This window comes from Equus caballus, chromosome 21, assembly GCF_041296265.1.
Source record: "Equus caballus isolate H_3958 breed thoroughbred chromosome 21, TB-T2T, whole genome shotgun sequence".
NCBI classification, from domain to species: domain Eukaryota; kingdom Metazoa; phylum Chordata; class Mammalia; order Perissodactyla; family Equidae; genus Equus; species Equus caballus.
Window position 1 is genome coordinate 25,079,983 of NC_091704.1, and position 23,254 is coordinate 25,103,236.

The window sequence follows — 23,254 nt, forward strand, 5'->3', positions numbered from 1 at the left end:
AAAAAAACAAAAAACCAAAAAAACAAAAATCATTGGAAATTTCTAGGACTTTGAGGTTCTTTTCGAAAACTTATCTCTGTAACGGAGAGGCCTGGTAATGACCAACTTAACCAGTGTCGCATCAGCAGAGAGACAACGTGACACCACGTGCCTCCTGATTTGCTGCCCTGGCAAGAATGCAGCATCACCAATGGAGTCCTGTTGCCAAAAGTGCTAACCTGAATCTAGTCAGGAGGAAATAATTAGAACACCGAATGATAAGGGACATTCTACAAGAGACCTGTCTTGGATTCTTCAAAAAAGCCAATGACATGAAAAAAGGACTTTTCTAGATTAAAAAAATAAATGCCAAATGCAACATATAAACATTAGATAGATTTTGAATCATTAAACAACAGGGCATCATCTAAAAGACATTTTGGGGGCACTTGGGAAAACTGAGATACTGTTTATTAGACATTATTGCATTAATATTAATTTTCTTAGGTGTATAATGGTATTTGTGGATATGTAGAAAAACGCCATTCTTAGAGGAACGCTGAAGTTTTTGGGGGTAAAGTGTTATAATTTCTGTGGTGTCTATAACTTATTGTCAAGTGATTGAGCAAAAGTACATATATTCCATGTATGTACACACATATATATGGAGAAAGCAAATGTGGAAAAATGAAACAACTTGGTGAACTTAGATGAAGGGTATACTGGTGCTCATTACACTATTCCTTCAATGCTTCTATGAATTAAAATTTTTTTTTTAAGTTGGGGGAGGAAAATCTTTTTGTTTTTCATGACATGTTATCATATCTTCCTTTCATCAGCTCTCCAACAACTTTTAAATTTCTACTCACTTGGGATTTCTAAGGTTTACAGAAGTAGAACCGAAGACCTTAGCAGGAGAGCCTTACGTTTTAATCCACGGCGTTAGGAATTCATTGTGAGAGGCTGGAGCTCTAGCATTTTCACAGTCTCACTGATTGATTTTGTGTGTCAGAGTAATTTTAAATAGCTCTGAGCATGGAATCAGAGGGCTTCCCGGTTCCAGCGCAGTGCCATGTAATCTAAATAACCTACCCAAACTATGCTGTTTGAGAGCCCTTTTTAAGTGGCTCTCAGGTTATACCGTGGCAGCACCATCTCCGGTAGACAAGCTCCCTCCCCACAGCCTGCTGCTCCTGAACACACACTCTGTTAGAACCATTTTTTCTTGTATCGTGTTGGTAAGTTTGTAAAACTTGAATTGTAAAACTTCATGAGGTCAGTACCCTGTAGCAACCCCAGAATCTAGCACTGCGCTATGGCACAATACAGGAACCCAACAAATATTAGTTGACTGAGGAATAGGTAAAACAAAGATCTAAGTGAAGATTTTCCAGGGGACGTAGTAAAAGCGAGCTTTAGCATGTCGCGACCTGGCTTCTCTGGCACGAGCAGAGAGGGAGGAGGACTGACGATAAACACTTCAGAACATCATTGTTGGCCACAGGAGCTTTTGTCAGAGGGCTGGGAAAAGTCTCCACAATACAAAATCAACAGAAAAGAAGTCTGAAATGATCATTACCTTGCAGCAGGAGCCACAGTTCAACCAGAGGCCTGGCTGAGTTGTCCCTCTAAAACTTAGTATGTTCGCTATAAAGCTGCATTAACAAACAGAATTCTGCACATCAAGAATCACATTTTATGTCTTAATCGAGCACTGAAAAATTCAATGATTTTTTCTTCTGAGCTATTTACAAAGCCTATTTTAACCTTTAAGTTTAAAAAATTAACCAAACTCTTTTCCTGAGATAAATTTTTACTTTTTTTGCAGGTAGCTATTTTAGTAATATTTGCTATAACACTATAACGAAATCTATCAGGAATGGAAAGGACGAGTATTTTACCGTAGCTGGAAAACTGGAGCATGTTTGAGAATTTCTGATAAGAATAATGGGACTAAGTGCCTCAAATGAAAATAATTAAGTCAACAAAAAGTAATTCTTCTTCTTAGATCAGCCTTGAGGACTGAATAATAATGATAAAGAAATATTGTATTAAAGAAGCTTTTAGTCTCTAAACGAAAAGAGAAACTGAAAAGGTAACTAGGACTTGCACATGCAGCACTGCCACCTACTCAGCCAGCCAACGCCACAGCATGAAAGAAAACTTACCTTTCAAATGCACTGGGCAATTTCATGAACTCATTTCTTGTGGGGCAGAGAAAACAATCAGACAAATCAGTCAAATGTGAGGTATCTTTGGAAAATTTAATTTGGACCATATTTTCTTTCTCTTGCTGAAAACATCAAATATTTCCACACATTTTGGGTTCCACAGCTTACAAAGGGGCAGTGGGTTTCCCGCAGTTACATACTGTACCCAACTTTCTATAGAAAGATCAGACATTTCCAACCTTGCTTTGAATATTTCCTTAAAAATGCTTTAAAGGTTCCTTACAATAAATGGCAAGTAAAACAAAGTAAGGCTTTATTTTCTCCTTTTTCCCCTTTTTCGGTACTGCACGTTGGAGGAATAAGAATGGAAGACTTGTCACATCAGTGTTGGTACCCTGGGGACTGCTGGGCCCTCCTGGGTGCACCCACAGTGAGGCTGATGCCCTCCCGTCCTGAGGAACCCAAGATGGGCAAGTGCTGAATAGCCGGTCACGGCCACGCCACAGCACCGGGGGTCTGAGGGTGGCCCGGTGCATCTCGGTGCGCACAGGACTCCTGGCCTTTGGGAGTAACAAAGGAACTAGGACCAAAATACCACCAGAGGTCTTCCACCTGGTACTGCAGTACCACAGGTTCACTTCTGTAGCCTTACAATGTGCATCGAAAGACTAAGTATAATTACTGAAAATGAAACGAGAAAAAAATCCCTTTACTAATTCTTGTATCAAATTACTAGAATGAAAATAAAAGCATCCGTCTGATAAAACATGTTTTCTATGTCAGAGGAAAGCAACTCCTTTGCCAGAACTGTCTATTTGTCACTATTTATATATTTTTGCCTGGTGTACAATTTTCTTTAATTGCATCATCTGAACAGCTTTGTCATTTTTCAAACCTGTAGTTTCATTAGCTTAAAAAAGGAATAAGGCAGCCAAATTTAAGTAATTTTGGTTGCAGAAAAACATCTCAGGATTAACCTTCATCTTCTCAAGTGTTAAGAGCACATGATTAAAAGGTAATCAAACAGTTTCTTCTCTTAACAGGAAACTAAGCAGCTAGTGCCATCAAATCTATCTCTAGTAAACACAGGGCCCCTCGTAAATATAAAATTAAATTCTTTTGAGGATTTAGGTTTGTGAATTTAGTTATGCGGGATTTACATGTATTTGCTGAATTTTGTAGTAAAAAATGTGTTGTCTTGGCTTCTTTATTTTCATACGCAGGGGTTTCGTCGTCTCGGCAGGTGCTCACACACAGATGGCAGGCTGGGATCCTTGGATTGCTTCAGAAGGGGGGCAGCCACAGGGCACGTGCTCTCAGAAGCCCTGCAGAAACTCCTGGAGCTGGGTGACGATCTCTGTGTCCACCGTCTCCATGAGGGGCTGGAAGGCCTGCTCTCCCAGGAGCTCCTGCTGAGCCTTGAGCTTCTCGTAGGTGAACTGCTGCAGTGACACCGTGTGCACCGGGTCCTTCAGGGCCAGCTGTGGGGCAGAGAGCAGCCACAGTGTCAAAGAAGCAAGACACGTCCCTCTTAGGTGTGACCACAAGTCTCTGTAATCTCTTCCTCAGCAACAAAACCGCTTTTGCATCCCTTCTTATAAGGGATTCTCAAACAGCCTCATTGTGGGAAAGTTCGTCAACGAAAATTTCATTCAATTAGTCTAACCTCAGTTCCCCAGGGCCTAGGAACATAACTTGTCTGATTAGCTGAATTTCTCAACAGCTGAAAGCTCACCCATGTAAAAAAGCATCAAAACCTGGCAGAAAGTATCCTAAAAGGAAGAGAACATGCTGAAGAGCATTTGCACACGGGCTCTCCTTAGAAGGTGAGGCAGTCTACTCTGGCAGCTCAGTGACGCCCTCAGGACTGCCAGAGCACACTGCTTGCCCCACCATCCTATTTCCATTCCGGTACCTTCTTCTGGTTAAAAAAATAAAAAGATAAATAAAAATAAATAGATAAACAAGCATGTACTCCTCCTCCCCTATAGGGATATTTGGAAAACAAAAAAATTACAATTAAAAATAACACACAACTCCACTTCCTAAAGATAATACTACTAACACAACAAGAAAATATTTTGACTCTTTTGTCTTTCCGATGCCTGTGGCACGTACATACACACACACACATACATTCACAAGCAGTACTGTTCTTTGCATTTATATTATCACAAAAAAATTCTACTCTAACTTTAAGAATTCGGAATCTATTTATGTCATAATTTGTTTTGTTATAGGCACACTGAAGTGATTATGGTACAGTTTAAATACAATTTTAGCTATGATTTTGCTGAATAATCTCTCATAAACACTGTTCCACGTTACTACATATACACAGCCTTTCCTCTGCATTTCAGATTCTTCCCTTAGGATATCTCTTATCTCAGAAGAGTTACTATACTAAAGAGCATGGACAATTTTATGACTTCTGATACATATTATCAAGTTGTTTTTCCTAGGGTTTGTACCAATTTAAAAGGTACAAGAGTTTTAGGCTTGTGATATTGTTGTTACCACTGGTGTTATCATTATTTAAATTCTTTATAACAGTGAAAAATAACACACCATGGCTTTAAGCTGTACATTTCTCTCATTATCAATAAAGCTGAACATCTGCAAGGTTTTAAATAAAGTGCATGAGCTTTTGTGCCCAATATGGCTACACAGAAAGTCTTTTCTTTCCTTATTGATACTCGGTTTTATTCCAGGCAAATGAAGTAGCTGAACCACATCTGCTGTTCGAGCAATTAATGACCACGAATGGAAAACGTAACTGAGAGGCAGAGACATAGGTGGCATGAATTTGAAATTAAACCCCTTAGGTCACCATTCCAGAGTTACATGATAAATCCACGGGTAACTTCAATAGTTATTTCCCTGGAAGACGAACAGGACAAAGAACACCAAAGAGAAGTGACGACAGAAAGCCCAGCCCTATGTCCACAAGCCTGGAGATACCATCCTACAAAACGCATAGAAACAGAAGCTGAACATTTAAAAATATGTGCTCTTAAGCAACAAGCAGTAATGTGTAATATTATTTTAATTACTAAGAAATAGACCTCGCACCAAAGAGGATGTGGACATTGTTGAAACACTGTGAATTATCTGTAACTAAAACCATCTGCTACAATATGAATGAAAAGCAGTTGAGCTTGAAATTGATGTTCAAGTTACTCCAACTACTGAAATGAAGCTGAAGTGTATAGTTTAAATGCTGTTTCAATCTGCTACAAGAAACTGTAAACAGTTAACTTATCTCATCTCTACACTTTAATCTCTAACAGAATAAAAAAGAAAATATCACCATACTAAAACCCAGCACATATGGCGTAACACTACATCAGTACAATACTTTTGAAAGTATATTGATCAGTCATGCGGAGATTAAAAGCATTAATCTCCTTTGGAAGGAGAGTTGTGGAGGGGAGAAGGAAGGAGAAAGACACACTCTCCAAGTACACACCTTAAAAAATCTTTTTAAAAACATCAACTTTTCTTAGTTAAATAAACACGTTGACAAATAAATGCCTATTTTGGCTTGTGGTAGACATTCATTAATCATAGCCGTCAATGCCTTCTTTTGAAGAGATATATGAAATATATTGACCAAACGATTCTCTAAAGAAGAATCATTGCTGCATATCCACTAAAAACCCAGAGGCCATTTCTTTGAATGTAATAGTGCCTTTAGTTACCAGAATTAAGAGACACTGAAGTCACTGACAGCTTTTGCAAAGAACTTAACTATTACTTTCACACAAATGCCCACCTAACATAAATAACTTAATTATCTCATTTAATGTGAAAAAATGCAGAATGCCTACCATGTTTACCAGGTGGTATGTTCTTGAGAAAATAATTACTTTTCTAATGTAGTAAGTAAATTATAATTAGGAAGATAAATCTGCTGTTGGAAAAAATATAGTGCAAAAGAAGGTGTGAAACAGACTTCTACTTCCAAAATAATACAGTAAAATGCTATTTATAATTCTTTCAGCTCAATACAACTAAAACCCTTGGACATTATATATAACACAAACATAAGAAGACTCTAAAAGGTGGAGAGAAGAAGGCAGACTGACCAGGGACCCCAGCGCCCAAGGAACAACACGATGCTGAATGCCCTTACTTTCCTCTTGCTTCATATATCCCAGATTTGGGGCTGGAGAAGCCAGCAACCTGGAAACACCAATGAGCACAGACCAAAAACCTCCAAAAAAAGTCTTCTCTCTAGCCAAAGGACCAGGAAAGGAACCACAGAGCAGGACAGAAAACTTTTAGACAATATTTCAGCCAACACCACAAAATAAACTATGGCCCCAACCCCAATCATGATGGGCTGTTACAAGGATTCGACCCACCCACGCCACACTGGTGTCTGTGGAGACCCCTGGGGAGCCCAGACTCTCCCCTTCCTCACCCAGGAGGTATCAGTGGAGGCCTAGCGGGGAACTTGGCCTTCAACATCCACCTGGCAGTAACAAAGTGGCATACCCACTTCTCCTGACAGAGTAGTATCAAAAGAAGCTGGCTAAAACAGAAGATTTAAATGAGATTATGTCTCATAACATAATACTAAAAATGACTAAGTTTCAAAGGAAAATCACTTGTGTCACCAAAGGTGGAGGGCGGGGGGGATGCAGGGGCAGAAGGAAAGTGGGTTTAATGATAAAAGGTCAACTTGAGGGGTCTCTGTGGTGACGAAAATGTTCTGCATCTTGACCCTTACTAATGTCAATATTCTCGTTGTGATGTTAGAGTTTTGCAAGACATTATCATTGGGGGACATGGAGAGCAACAGGTCACACATCAGAGAGCTGAGCAATCTGGCAAGCTCACTCACCAAGAATACACTCTGGGAGGCAAGGAATTAACTCCAAAGGTGAATGATGAAAATAGTCTGGTACCTATTTGCCCAAACAAATTATTCACAGCAGAATCTTAAAAATCAGAAATTACTCTTCTTTTTCCACACATTTCTAACAAATATGATTATCTTTGCTTAGATGAGGTTTGCTTAGATGCACAAATTTGAGGAGATAAAAAACTACTACAGGAAAAACAAAGGCAGCAATATTGAGGCTCAGTTGACAATATAGAAATCTTGGAAATAATGGGAAGAGACAGACAACTATTCAAACCAGACCCAGGCTTTATGCAATGTGTGTTATTCTGGATTGAATCCTGTAACTAAGAGCATTACTGGAAAACTGGTGAAATCTAAATAAAGTCTGGAGTTTAGTTAATAATATACCAATGTTGGTTTCTCAGCTTTGATAAATGTACCATGGTAATGTACAATAGGGGAAATGGGCACAAGGGACTACTCTGTACTATCTTTGCTACTTTTCTATAAACCTAAAACTATTCCAAAATAAAAAGGTTGTCTGTCATTCTATTTTAATTACTGCAGCTTCATAATATATTTTGAAATCAGGAAGTGTGACGCCTTCAGCTTTGTTCTTTTTCAAGACTCTTTTGGCTACTCAAGGTTTTCTGTGGTTCCGTATGAATTTTAGAATTGTGTTTTCTATTTTTGTAAGAAATGCCATTGGGATTTTGATAGGGATTGCACTAAATCTGTAGATTGCTTTCGGTAGTATGGACATCTTCCAATCCATGAACACAGATATCTTTCTGTTTGTTTACATTTTAATTTCTTTCATCAATGTTTTGTAGTTTTCAGCATACAAGTCATTCAGTTCCTTAGTTAAGTTTATGCCAAAGTTACTTCATTCTTTTTGATGCTAGTGTAAATAGGATGGTTTTCTTAATTTCTTTTTCAGATAGTTTATTAGCTTATAGAAACACAATTGATTTTTGTATTTTGATTTTTTATCCTGCAATTTTCTGAATTCGTTTATTAGTTTAAGTAGTTTTTTATGACGTCTCTAGGGTATTCTATATATAAGATCATGTCATCTGCAGAGAGAGACAATTTTACTTTCATCTTTCTGATTTGGATGTCTTTTATTTCTTTTTCTCACCTAATTGCTCTGACTAGGATTTCCAGTACTATGTTGAATATAAAGAGGAATGGAGGGCCCAGCCCTGGTGGCCTGATGATTAAGTTCGGTGTGTTCTGCTTCGGCAGCCCAGGATCAGTTCCTGGGCACAGACCTATACCACTGGTCAGTGGCGATGCTGTGGTGGTGGCTCACATACAAAATAGAGGAAGACTGGCAATAGATGTTAGCTCAGGGCAAAGACTCCTCAGGAAAAAAAAAGAAAAAGAAAAAGAGCAATGGAACAGAATAGAGAGCCCACAAACAAATACGACACATATAGCCAACTGATCTTCAACAAGGGAGCCAAGAATATACAATGGGGAAAGAACAGTCTCTTCAACAGATGGTGCTGGGAAAACTGGACATCCTCATGCAAAAGAATGAAACCCTTCTTTTACACCACACACAAAAATCAACTCAAAATGAATGAAAGACTTACACATAAGACCTCAAACTGTAAAACTTCTAGAAGAAAACACAGGGAAAAGCTTGATGACATTGGCCTTGCCAATGATTTCATGGATATGACACCAAAAGCACAGTCAACAAAAGCAAAAATAGACAAGAGACTCTACAACAAACAAAATTTTAAAACACAGACTAGAAACTAAAAAAGTACATCCCTCTGTGGCCATTTGGTGTGAAAACAAGCTGCCCTGGACACCTCAACTGGCTTACACAACTGTTCAGTTACAGAATGTCTAAGCAGCAAGGCTGGCAAGTTCATTCTCAAAATGAGAAAAACCGATATCCCCAGGCTTTAAGTGACATCCAAGGTTGATTGTTCTCAAGTTAATGACATCAGTAGAACTAGAATACAGATTTCCAAATTCCTGGTTTTGTTCTCTTCCCATTACTTCCATATGCCTAACCCCTACTCTTGCCTTTCGAGGAAGTACATGATCATATAAGAAACACTTCCATTAAAATGGTTAAGATAAAATTAGGAATCTTACTATAGGTATCAGTTATTAGCAGAAGATAATTTCCCAGAATTCCTGACTCCAGGGCAATGCCAGATAAATGAAGTGCTAACAGCCTGACTCACTTCCAAGTCCACACATTGGATGTGAATAAGCAAGCAGTTCAGTATTCCTTGGTTCAGAAATTATTACTCCAAGACAGAATGGCTCTGGTCCCTCTGTCGGTAATTAGAGCCTCTGACACATGCTTCAACCTGTAAGGTGTTTAGTCTTTAAAGCTGGTACAAGATTGTGGCTCCTGGGGTGCTACTCACCAGGATGTATATTTCTTGTTCTTTGAGAGATTTTTATTCCTTAAAACTAAAAAATATTTCACTGCATTCATCAGCAATTTCACCCAGCAGGAATCTGGCCAAGGTGAATCTTTCATTTTCCTAGGTTATGTGGTATATCATGTCACTGTTCACTTTTTAAGCCTCCAAATACCTCATGATAATTTTTCAAAATTACTGTAAAGTTATCTCAGATAGAATTTTGCTAAAGAGAAAAAATTTCCTACCATAGAAAAATACAGATCTTAAGAATAATAATATACTTTCCATGAAACTTGGTAGATTATGTTTAAACACACTAGCTACGCAGAAGACCAAAAATCTTAAAGGAAAATTTGCCTACAACAATGTATTTAACCATGTGGTCTTCAAAAATTCCTTAGTTTGATTAAAATATCTTTGGTTTAAAATTCTCTTCTTTTTTGACCTCTAATTATTTCACTGTAGGTAACTGTCAACTTCTAAAATATATCTAAACATGTACATTTCTAACATCTTTGGGTATAAACTCTCCCAACTCAGTGGCTTAACCAGGAGTTTGCAGTCCTGCAGATGCCAACCAGAACCCACCTCACCAGCAGGGCTTGGCGATGCGAATTCAGTCACTAGTTACACCCAGTGTGAAACTCAGATTCCAAGGAGCCACTTGAGACTTTTCATCATCACTGTTACGGCTGTCCTTTGAGGAATTTAGACTATAATTTCTATCTGCTGAGCCAGTAAGTAAAGGAGCTATTTTACACTGCTATGTCTAGAGAGACTGAGATCCAGACTGCATGAGAGACAAATGACAGCACACAAACATCCTGATGGACTAGAGGTCTAAGTTCGGTACACTCCGCTTCAGGAGCCCAGGTTCAGTTCCTGAGCATGTAACCACACCACCTGTCTGTCAGTAGCCATGCTGTGGCGGCATCTCACATGGAAGAACCAGAAGAACTTACAACTATACACAACTATGTACTGAGACTTTAGGGGGGAAAAAGGAAAAAAAAAAAGGAAGAAGACTAGAAACAGACGTTAGCTGAGGATGAATCTTCCCCTGCAAAAAAAGAAACAAACTTCTCCTAGCTTCTGATGTCCCCAAAAACCTCCAACTTGGCAGAAAATCCACTTTAAGAAAAACGACAGCACATACACATCTCAGTGACAAAAACTGAAATTCCAATTTAGCAATTAGCTTGTGACCTAGGTTTTCTGATATAATTCTTTTGTTTGTTTTTGTTGAGGAAGATTGGCCCTGAGCTAACATCCGTGCCAGTCTTCCTCTATCTTATTTATGAGGTGCTGCCAAAGTGTGGCTTGACAAGTGGTGCTAGGTCTGAGCTGGGATCTGAACCTGCAAACCCTGGGCCACTGAAGTGGAGCATGCGAACTTAACCACTATGCCACCAAGCCAGCCCCGATATACTTATTTTTCTCTCCATCAGTCCTAGACCATTACTAGCTGGGTATTTTTACTCTAGCTTCAGTTTTATTCTGGTTATGCCTTTCATCATAAGGTGTTTCTAATCTTTGCAAAGTAAGCTTGAGAGAAATGCACAATTTAAACAATGAGCCTAAGTAATTATTTCAAGTCCAAATCGGAGCAACAGAACATCTGCTTATTTCTTCATATTTGTTTCAGTATGAAATGCTCTTCATCAGAGTACTTAAACAGTAATCAAAATATTAAATTTTACATTTACTAAACTACAACCACAAGCAAGGCACAGGCTAGGTCCTTCACATATTATTTCATTTCAAACTCACAATAAGGAATCCTAAGGAGGAAATGGAACCATCAGCAATATAACATCAACTTTCAAGTCTTATCACTTAAGAAACACACTTTGTAAGGCTATATTGGGTGACCACGTACAGTGTCAATGAGCAATAATACTTTGAAAGGAATCTTTTTTTTCTGAGCAGTAGGTTTCAACAGTGGGCTTAAATATTTGGCAAACCATGATGTAAGCAGATGTGCTGTCATCCAGGCTTTATTGTTCCATTTATGGAGCACAGACAGAGTAGATCTGGCAGAATGCTTACCGGCCCTCGGATTTTCAGAATGGTAAATGAGCACTGGCTTCAACTTAAAGTCACTGGCTGCATTAGCCCCTAACAAGAGAGTCAGCCTATCCTTTGAAGCTCTGAAGCCAGGCATTGACTTCTCTCTAGCTGTGAAAGTCCTAGATGGCATCTTCTTCCAATATGAGACGGTTTCGTCTACATTGAAAATCTATTGTTTAGTGTGGCCACCTTCATGAATTACCTTAGCCAGATCTTCTGGAGAACTCGCTGCAGCTTCTACAGCAGCACTGGCTGCTCCACCTTGTGCTTTTATGTTATGGAGCCAGATTCTTTCCTTAAACCTCAGAAGCCAACCTCTGCCAGCTTCAGTTTTCTTCTGCAGCTTCCTCACCTCTCTCAGACTTCAGAGAACTGATGAGAGTTAGGGCCTTGCTCTGGATTAGGCTTTGGCTTAAAGGAATGTTGTGGCTGGTTTGACCTTCTATCCAGACCACTAAAACTTTCTCCAAATCAGCAATAAAGCTTTTTTGCTTTCTTATCATTTTTGTGTTCACTGGAGCAGCACTTTTGATTTCCTTCAAGAACTTTCCTTTGCATTCACAGCTTGGCTGTTAGGGGCAAGAGGCCTAGCTTTCAGCCTGTCTCACCTTTCAACATGCCTTCCTCACTAAGCTTCATCATTTCTAGCTTCTGATTTAAAGTGAGAGACATGTGACTCTTGCTTTTGCTTGAACACTTAGAGGCCACTGCAGGGTTATTAATTAGCCTAATTTCAATATTGTTGTGTCCCAGGGGACAGGGAGGCCTAAGGAGAGGAAGAGAGACCAGGAAACAGCCAGTCAGTGGAGCAGTCAGAACACACACAACACTCATCAATTAAGTTCACCATCCTATACGTGACACACTATCACCAAACCTTCTTACTTTTCTTCCCAGGTAGACAAATAGAGCACATTTCCCAGTCAACGGAATGTGAGCAGAAAAGATACATGTCACTGCCCAGTCTGACTCTTAAACTACTCCTATTCATTCTTGTTCCTGCCTTCCAATTAGACAGAAGCCAAGATGGCGTCAATACATCTGGATCACCCCTGAACAACTGTGAATTACACACCCACTCCTAACCCTCTCCTTTTTGTGCTTTTCCTGAGAAAGAAATAAACAATTACATTAAGCTGAGATTCCAGTAGTCTGTTAGAGAAGATGGCATTCTCTGGCATTTAGATCATTCACTATCTAGTGGTATGTTTGTGCTTAGTTTCAAATAGCTATTTTTTTAGATCATCTTAAAGGCATACTATTCTATTCCTATTTCACTAAGAAATTTTACCAGGAACAAATGCTGAATTTAACACTGGATTTAATTTGCTAATGGTGATTTATATTTTTGCAACTATTTTTATAAATAAAAAAACTTACTATTTTCTTTTTTATTGTGTTCCTTACAGTTCCCACAGTTTTCTAGGTTCTAGAATAGTTGAGCTAGCATAGCATTATCTGTTCCTTAAAATTTGACAGCATAAAAGGAGGGATTTCATTTTCCTTTCAGGAAGGAATTAAGGGGAAAAAAAGGAGAAAGAAAGAAGAAATAAGGGAGAGAGGGAAGTCAGCCGAAAGGATGTCATTAGTAAAATTAAATGGATTGGACTACTTATTTATTTATTTTTTTTTTAAAGATTTTATTTTTTCCTTTTTCTCCCCAAAGCCCCCCAGTACATAGTTGTGTATCCTTCGTTGTGGGTCCTTCTAGTTGTAGCATGTGGGATGCTGCCTCAGCGTGGTTTGATGAGCAGTGCCATGTCCGTGCCCAGGATTCGAACCAACGAAACACTGGGCCGCCTGCAGCGGAGCGCACGGACTTAACCACTCGGCCACGGGGCCAGCCCCAGGACTACTTATTTTTTAAAAAAAATTGATAGTATATGCCAGTAAAACTGCTTGTAAAATGAGCAAATAAGAAACATTACTGAGGGAGGATTTTTTTTTTTTTTTTTTTGGAGGAGTGGGGAGGCAATTTAAAACGTTTCTTCCATGGTTATAAACCTATTTCTACCTGGTCCTACATTGGTTTTTATGTTTTTTATTTTTCAGTAATTTACACTTTTAAAAAAAATTGTCCATTCTGGGGGTCAGCCCAGTGGCATAGCGGTTAAGTTCTTGTGTTCTGCTTCGGCAGCCCAGGGTTTGCTGGTTCGCATCCCAGGCGCAGACCTAACCACTGCTTATCAAGCCATGCTGTGGCAGACATCCTATATATAAAATAGAGGAAGATGGGCACAGACGTTAGCTCAGGGCCAATCTTCCTCAGCAAAAAGAGGAGGATTGGTGGCAGATGTTAGCTCAGGGCTAATCTTCCTCAAAAAAAAAAAAAAAAAAAATTGTCCATTCTGACAAGATTTACCCTTGATTAGCCAAAAGTTGCATGCATAATCCCTGAAGTTATATTCTATGTGTCTTTATCCCTAATATTGTACACTTCTATTCATTCCCCCACCCCGTGGTAGTGGGACACCAGAGTAGGGGCTTATGGAGGTCAGGTAAGCCACGGCGTTTGAGCTCAGGTCCATCTCACAATGGGCCTGGTGGGTTGCCCATCCTGTGGGTATTTCCAAGTTTCAGAATGCATAACTGAAATAAACAGACTTAGCATCTGGCAGAATCACCACATGGGGTTCTAGCTTTCCTAAGGTTGACTTTTTTTCTTTAACTCATATCTTGAAACGAGTTCTGAGTTCATTAATTTTCATTCTTTCGTGTTTGATAATACAATCACTTAAGGCTATGAATAATTTAGTTGTACTCATATGTTTTTATGTGTAACAATCTCATTGTGGTATGTCACCTAAGACTAAATTGCAAGCTTCTTCTTTAAAATACTGTTTTAAAAACTTGACGTGACCAATATTTTTCTCAATCTTTGTTTAATTTCTGGTTTAACTTCATTGTAGTCAGAGAATATGACCTGTACTATTTCTACTCTGAGGAGTTAGAGGTTTTCTTCCTAAGTCCGGGATATGCTCACTTTTTATAAGTGTTTCATGAACATTTAAAAAATGTATGTTCTATTGATAGGGTAGAATTTTTATTCATAGCTAGTAAATTAAGTTAACTGATTATATTATTCAGATTTGTCACCACACACCCAATAGGAGATCATCTTAGGTTCAACTAAACATACAGGATCACAAGACTACCATAGGCTACCCTTACATCAGCTCACTCAGAAGGCCACGGGGATGATGTGATATTGCAAAATGGAAATGTGTAGGAAAATAAGATAAATTTGACACCAATAAAAATGTTATGATCATAGGTGCATTTTAAAAATCCTATAAAAATATGCTGCCTTTTGAAATGACCCTTTATGTGTTTGTTTGAGCATTTCTACTATAAAACAATTTTAGAGGTAAATTAAGGACTATCTCCATTCAATTTCCAGCAACGGTGTTACTTCTTTACATTAAAAAAAAAATCAGTTTTAATACATAACCCAATTAACAAATAAAAGAAAGATGTCATCCTTCCTTCATCTTACCATCATCAAAGTAAAATGACTATATAACAAAGTATAATAGGATATTTAGGGGTGTGCTATCAATGTTATTATATTAGAAAACAACAGCCTGCTAAATATCTAAACATGTTACTACTCAGCAATGCCTCTGATTCTACCACTTCCTTCTCAGAAATATTAAGATTCATGTTTGTCTATTCTATAAGAGAATATACTATAAAACCAAATATGTGCCGTAATACATTGATCCAATTATACGTAGTTTCCAGGTGATACAGAGAATGGAAAGAGAATAAAGAGAAACAGTGAGGAAGAATCAGATAAGATATCTATTTGCAATCTAAATGTCACCTTTGGATATGCTATCTGAGTTTTATGAATATTGTTTATTTCTGCCTATAACCTTATTATAAAGGACTATATCATCACAAGTGTAAGCCATCTACAGGAAACACCTGCTCCTTTATATCTCCTCACTGCTCCAATTGCTTCTGTGGTTCCAAGAAGTGAGATCACTGAGCAAATCTTATGAGAATCTTGAGTTTCTTGATAAAATGTGCTGTCAGGTAAAGGATTTAAAAGTGTAAGTGCTATAAATAGGAAATGGGAAAAGTGAACCAATGAAGGCAAGAAAGTTTAAGAAGGAGTCAGTCAGTGCCCTCAATCTATTTCAAAACCTGAGATTACCATTTCATTAAATGGTAATTTATGTAATTCTAAACCTAGACTTATAGTAATTCTAAACATAGAACCATCAACAATTTACAAAAATGACAGAATACGATGGAAATGAATGGGGGGGATGAAAATTTCCCATCTTGACCATCTGCTGATATAGGAAAACTGTTAGAGAAATTGTAATATTTTAAGACCTGAATTAACACTATTTCTGGGAAGGGTAACACTGTTCTATGGCTGTTTAACCTAAATTTGCTGGAGTACTTGAAATGATCTCATGCATGATTTAAAATACATTGCATATTTATTTTAGTAGGCAGGCTTGACACAAAACAAAGGAACCACTCCACAGCAGTGTCTGCACTACTGAATTATCTGTGGAAGTCATACAGAAAACTCTCAAAAAAGAACAGCAGTGTGATTAACAAAGATATAACACTATGACAAGTATTTAGAAAATAACACAACTCAAGCATTTCAAAACATCTGTTCCACTCTTACCTTTCATCATCAAAGTTTACTTAAGTCTTAGAGAACTAAGCCTATCAACATTTGGTTCACATAAAAATCGAGTAACTACAATGAGAATATCTATATTATCCTCTGGATCTAAGACGATAAATGAGCTGTATCAATCTCTGAGAATTACACTTGTTTTTTGTTCAAGGAATAAATTTACAATGAAATGAGAATAGCAGAGTTTTAGAATCAATTACAAAGTAACTAGTCAACACCCGTTACCAAAGGTCAGATCTTTCCTCAACACAGGTCACCCAAATCTCCAGTAGATAGCTCATGTTGACTACTGACTTGTGGATTTAAGAAATTTGCTACCACTAGCATCTAATTCAATGAAAAGTTATTGAGAATCCATTTTGTACTAGTCTAAGTGCAGGGATTCAAAGATGAAATAAATCATGGTCCTTATACGCAAAATGCATTAAGGGGTGGGAGGGTAAGGTAACATGAAAATTAGTGGTGTAATAAAATTTTTTATACTAAATGGTAAAAACACAGGATGCATTATGATTTTCTGAAAAGAACACAATTTTGTTTACCAAAGACAGAACTATTTGTAACATGCATCTATAGCTGTTGAATTAAAAAAAATCCATGGGGATTTTTGGTGCACTGAGCCCCAAATGTGGTAGCTTGTCAGGTATGATAAAAGCTAAGGACTAATGGAGAGACTTCATGGTTAACAATTCTGGAATTTGTGGAAATGTACAAAGGAAACAATGAAGAGAGCCTATAGTGTAACAATCAGTCATATTACATAATGTTCATTTTCTTAAAGAAAAGCAAATGAACATCTATAAAACTCATATGTGAAATATGCTAAGGAATTGTGAGTCAAAGACCTATACAGACAACTTTAGTTCAAAAGAAAGAGAAGAAACAGTTATCAGTAAACAAAGTCTTCTACCCATGAAATGTGGATATAACTATGAAAACACAGGCATAATATTTCTGGAATTTAGGGTGTACAAAATTCAGTTTCAAATGGTATCTAAAGATTCATGGTCCACTGTTATTTACGCAGTCACAGTGGATGAATAAGCAAATTCATGGTAGAATATGGTTGTACAACAATCTTTTCTATAACACAAATCTGACCATGTCACTCTGATGACAACTTTTTGATGGCTCCCTATTTCTACCAAATAAAATTTAAATTCCTAGCTTTCTATGGCTGCTGTAACTACCACAAGTTTATGATGTTACAGTTCTGCAGAAGTCCAGAGCAGTCTCACTGGGCTACATCAAGGTATTCCACAGTGCCACCTTCCTTTCTGAAGGTTCTAGGGGAGAATCTGTTTTCTTGCCTTTTCCGGCTTCTACAGGCCCTCTTCCTCCATCTTCAAAGCAACAGCAGGTTGAGTCCTTCTGACAGTGCATCATTCTGATCCTCTCTTCTGCTTCCCTCTTCCACTAAAGAAGGACTCTGTGATTACATGTGACCCACTTGGAGAACTTCCCTTATGATCAGCTGATTAGCAACCTTAATGCCACTGTGGCCTGTAACCAAATGTATTCACAGGAAACAATATATTCATAGGATCCAGGGATTAGGAGATGAAAGGGATTGTTCTGCCTACCACACTCACCATATGGCATACTAGGTCCTCTATAGCTCTGCTGCTACTTTGTCACATAGTAGGCACTTAAATGTTTATTGACTGACACTCCTGAAACTACCCACTGTTCAGAGAAATAAAACAACTACATATCCTGAGTATTGCAGGATGTCTAGCAGCATCCTCGGCTCCTACCCACTAAATGCCAGTAGCACTTCTTAGCCTTGTGACAATAAAAAATGTTCTCAGACAATGCTGTAGGTCCCCTGGAGGGCAAAATAATACTCAGTTGACAACTGCTATTGAACAAGGATCTACTGTTTGTATGTGAAAGTAAATGTAACTCTAATTAAGTCACACAATGACATAAAGTCATTTTGACTAGGGTTAAGAAACTCATCAGTTTCTTCACCACAGTTTCTTCCAGCTTGGTAAGAAAGTGGTGGGGAAGAAATGAATTCTGGTTTAAGTTGAAAGAAAATTATAAAATAAATAATACCTGGATAGTTTCTATAACAAAAGCTTTCCTTTTTCTTATTTTTTTTTTATTGAGGTAACATTGATTTACAACATAATATAAATTTCAGCTGTACATCTTATTTCAACTTCTGTATAGACTTACATTGTGCTCCCCACCAAAAGTCTAGTTGCCATCCATCAGGGTACAAAAGGGCCCCTTTACCTCTTTCACCCTCCCTGCTCTCCCCTTCCCCTCTGGTAATCACTAATCTATTCTCTGTGTCTAAGTGTTTGCTTGTTGTTGTTATATTCCACAGATGAGTGAATTCATATGGTATTTGGCTTTATCCAACTGACTTATTTTGCTTAGAATAGTATGTCCATTCTCAAGGTCCATCTATGTTATTGTAAATGGCAAGATTTCATCCTTTTTTATGGCTGAGTAGTATTCCACTGCGTATACAGACCACATCTTCTTTATCCATTCATCCATTGATGGGCACTTAGCTTGTTTCCAAGTCTTGGCTATTGTGAATAATGTTGTAATGAACTTAAGGGTGCATGCACCTTTTTGAATTAGTGTTTTTGTGTTCTTTAGATAAATAACCAGAAGAATAGAATAGCTGGGTCATATGGTAGTCCTATTTCTAATTTTTTGAGGAATCTCCATAATGTTTTCCATAGAGGCTACACCAGTTTACATTCCCACCAGCAGTGTATAAGGGTTCCCTTTTCTCCATATCCTCTCCAACACTTGTTATTTCTTGTCTTTTTAATAATTGGGCATGAGGTGATATCTCATTGTCGTTTTGATTTGCATTTCCCTAATAATCAGCGAAGTTGAACATCTTTTCTCATGTGCCTGTTGGCCATCTGTATATCTTCTTTGGAAAAATATCTGTTGAGATCCTCTGCCCATTTTTTAATCGGGTTGTTTGTTTTTTTCTTGTTGAGTTATATGAGTTCTTGAAATATTATGGATATTGACCTCTTACTGGATATGTGATTTGCAAATATCTTTTCCCAATTGATAAGCTTTTTGTTTTGCTCATGGTTTCTTTTGCCATGTAGAAGCTTTTAGTTTGATATGGTCCCATCTGTTTGTTTTTTCTTTTGTTTCCTTTGCCTGAGGAGACACAATATTCAAAAATATAACGGTAAGACCCATGTCAAAGAGCACATGGGTTTATATCTGGGCTCTCAATTCTGTTTCATTGATCTGTGTGTCTGCTTTCCCACCAGCACCATGCCATTTTGATTACTTCAGCTTTGTAGTATACCTTGAAATGAGGGAGTGTGATGCTTCCAATTTTGTTCTTTTTTCTCGAGATTCCTATGGCTATTTGGAGTCTTTTCTTATTCCATATAATTTTAGGATTTTTTGCTCTATTTCTGTGGAAAACATCATTGAGACTTTCATAGGGATTGTACTGAATCTGTAGATTGCTTTAGGTAGTACATTTTAACTATGTTGATTTTTCCAATTCATGAGTACAAAATATCTTTCCATCTCTTTGCATCTTTGATTTATTTCAACAATGTTTTATAGTTTTCAGCATATAGATCTTTCGCTTCCTTGGTTAAATTTATTCCTAAGTATTTCATTCTTTTTGTTGCAATTACAAATGGGATTGTATTCTTGATTTGTCTTACTGCTATTATATTGTTAGTGTATAGAAACACAAATAATTTTTGTATGTTGATTTTGTACTGTGCAACTTTACTGTATTCATTTACTATTTCTAATAGTTTTTGGATGGATTCTTTAGGGTTTTCTATACATAAAATCATGTCATTTGCAGTTAGTGACAGTTTTATTTCTTCCTTTCCAATTTGGATGTTTCATTTCTTTTGTCTTCCCTAAATGCTCTAAGACTTTCAGTATTATATTGAATAAGAGGGGTGAAAGCGGGCATCCTTGTCTTGTTCCTGTTCTTAGAAGGATAACCTTCAGTTTTTCACCATTGAGTATGATTTTAGCTGTGGGTTTGTCATATATGCCTTTTATTATGTTGAGGTACTTTCATTCTATACCCATTTTATTGGAAGTTTTTATTATCATAAATGGATGCTGAATCTTGTTGAATGCTTTCTCTGCATCTATTGAGATGATCATGTGGTTTTTATTCATTTTGTTAATGTGGTATATCATGTTGATTGATTTGCAGATGCTGAACCATCCTTGCATCCCTGGAATAAATCCCACTTGATCATGGTGTATGATTGTTTTAATGTATTGTTGTATTCAGTTTGCTAATATTTTGTTGAGGATTTCTGCATCTATGTTCATCTGTGATAGTGGCCTGTAATCTTCTTTTTTTATGTTGTCCTTTTCTGGTATCAGGGCAACGTAGTTAGGAACTGTCCCCTCCTCTTCAATTTTTTGGAAGAGTATGAGAAAGACAGGTATTAAATCTTCTTTGAACGTTTGGTAGAATTCACTTGGGAAGCTGTCTGGTCCTGGACTTTTGTCTTTTGGGAGGTTTTTGATCACTGTCTCAATCTCTTTACTAGTGATCAGTCTATTCAGATTCTCTATTTTTTCCTGGTTCAGTTTAGGAAAGTTGTATGGCTATAAAAATTTATTTATTTCTTCTAGGTTATCCAGTTTGTTGGTGTGTAGTTTTTCACAGTATTCTCTTATAATCCTTTGTATTTCTGTGCTATCCATTGTAATTTCTAGTCTTTCATTTCTGCTTTTATTTATGTGAGTCTTCCCTTTTTCCTTAGTGAGTCTAGTTAACAGTTTGTCAATTTTGTTTGTCAATTCAAAAAATGAGCTCTTAGTTTCACTGATCTTTTCTTTTGACTTTTTGATCTCTATTTCATTTACTTCCACTCTGATTTTTATTATTTCCTTTCTTCTACTGATTTTGGGCTTTGTTTATTCTTCTTTTCCTAGTCCCTGTGGGTGTAATGTTAGATTGTTTATTTGAGATCTTTCTTGTTTCTTGAGGTAGGTCTGTATTGCTATAAACTTCCCTCCTAGTACTGCCTTTGCTGTATCCCACCAATTTGGCTATGTTGTATTTTCATTTCCATTTGTCTACAGGTATTTTTTTTTAATTTATTCACTGACCCAGTAGTTGTTCAGTAGCATTATGTTTAATCTTCACATATGTGTGACTTTTCCAGTTTTCTTCTGGCTGATTTCCAGTTTCATACTGCTGTGTTTGGAAAAGATGCTTGATACTATTTCAATCTTCCTAAACTTAGTGAGACTTGTTTTGTGGCCTAATATTTGATCTATACAGGAAAATGTTCCCCGTGCATTCAAAAACAATGTGTATTCTGCAGTTTTTGGATGGAATGTTCTGTATATATTTATTAAGTCCATCTGGTCTAATGTGTCATTTAAGGCTCATATTTCCTTATTGGTCTGGATGATCTATGCATTGATATAAGTAGAGTGTTAAAGTCTCCTACTCTTATTGGGTTACAGTCAATCTCTCCTTTTATGTTTGCTAATATTTGCTTTATGTATTTAGGTGCTCCTAGATTGGATGCACAGATATTTACAAGTGTAATAGTCTTGTGTTGGATTTTTCCTTTTATAAAAGTTATGTAATGTCCTTTGTCTCTTATTACAGTTTTTGTTTTAAAAGTCTACTTTGTCTGATATAAGTAATGCTACACCAGCTTCCTTGATTCCATTTGCGTAGAATATGTTTTTCTATCCTTTCACTTTCAGTTTGTGAGTGTTTTTAGGTATGAAGCATATCTCTTGTATGCAGCATATATATACGTCTTGTTTTTTATTTAATCCATTCAGCCACCCAACATCTTGACTGGAGCATTTAATCAATTTACATTTGAAGTAACTACTGATAAGTATCTACTTATTGCTATTTTGTTACTTCTTTTCTGGGTGCTTTCGTAGTTATTCTCTGTTCCTTTCTTCTTTACTTGCTCTCTTCCCCTGTGATTTGATGATTTTCTTTAGTGCATGTTTGGGCTCTTTTCTCTTTATTGTTTGTGTATTTATTATAGGTTTTTGGTTTGTGGTTACCATAAGGTTCACATATAATAACCTATGTAAATAGCAATCTATATTAAGTTGATGATCTCTTAAGTTCAACCTCACACTAAAAGTCCTACACCTTTTTTTTTTTGATTAGGAAGACTGCCCCTGAGCTAACATCTGTGCCAATCCTCCTTTATTTTGCATGTGGGATGCCTCCGTGGCATGGCTTGATGAGCAGTGTGCAGGTCCAAGTCTGTGCTGGGGATCCGAACCCATGAATCCTGGGCCACCAAAGCGGAGCATGCGAACTTAACCAATATGCCACCGGGCCAGCCCCAAAAGTCCTACACTTCTACTCTCCCCAACCATTTTATTTTGACATCATATTTTACCTCTTTTAATTTTGTGTGTCCCTTAACCTCTCATCATAGACATAGATGCTTTCAGTATTTTTGTCTTTTGACCTTTATACTGGTTTTAGAGGTGGTTAATCCACTATCTTTACTATATATTTGCCTTTACCAGTGATATTTTTTCTTTGATAATTTTCTTATTCCTATTTCTGGTCTTTTCTTTTCCACTTAAAAGTCTCTTTTACCTTTTCTTGTAAGGCCAGTTTAGTGGTGATGAACTCCTTTAGTTTTTTCTTGTCTGGAAAACTCTTTATTTCTCCCTCCATTCTGAATGATAACGTTGCTGGGCAGAGTTCTTGGCTGCAGGTTTTTTCCTTTCAGCACTTTAAATATATCATGCCACTCCATTCTCGTCTGTAAGGTTTCTGCTGAAGTCAGCTGATAATCTTAATGGAGGTTCCTTTGTATGTAACTTGTTGGTTTTCTCTTGCAGTTTTTAGGATTCTCTCTTTAATTCTTGACACTTTAATTGTAAGGTGTCTTGGTGTGGGCCTCTTTGGGTTCATCTTCTTTGGTACTCTCTCTCTTTCCTGTACCTGGATGTCTGTTTCCTTCCCCAGGTTAGGGAAATTTCCAGCTATTATTTCTTTAAATAAGTTCTCTGCTCACTGTGTTTCTCTTTTCCTTCTGAGACACCTACAATGCAGATGTCAGTATGCTTGATGTTTTCCCAGAGGTCCCTTAGATTATCCACATTCTTTTTAATTCTGTTTTCT

The 23,254-nt window shown here is 37.4% G+C and overlaps 1 protein-coding gene across 1 annotated transcript in view; it reads right to left on the minus strand.

Annotated features, from left to right (window-relative positions):
* Positions 1–2,224: 2,224 nt before the first annotated feature.
* IPO11 (importin 11) overlaps positions 2,225–23,254 on the minus strand; it is a 230,143-nt gene continuing 209,113 nt past the window's right edge. The window contains exon 30 of the mRNA XM_001493727.7: positions 2,225–3,631. Coding sequence (XP_001493777.1) covers positions 3,467–3,631 — 165 coding nt within the window. The 3' untranslated portion in view covers positions 2,225–3,466. The remainder of the gene's footprint in view (positions 3,632–23,254) is intronic.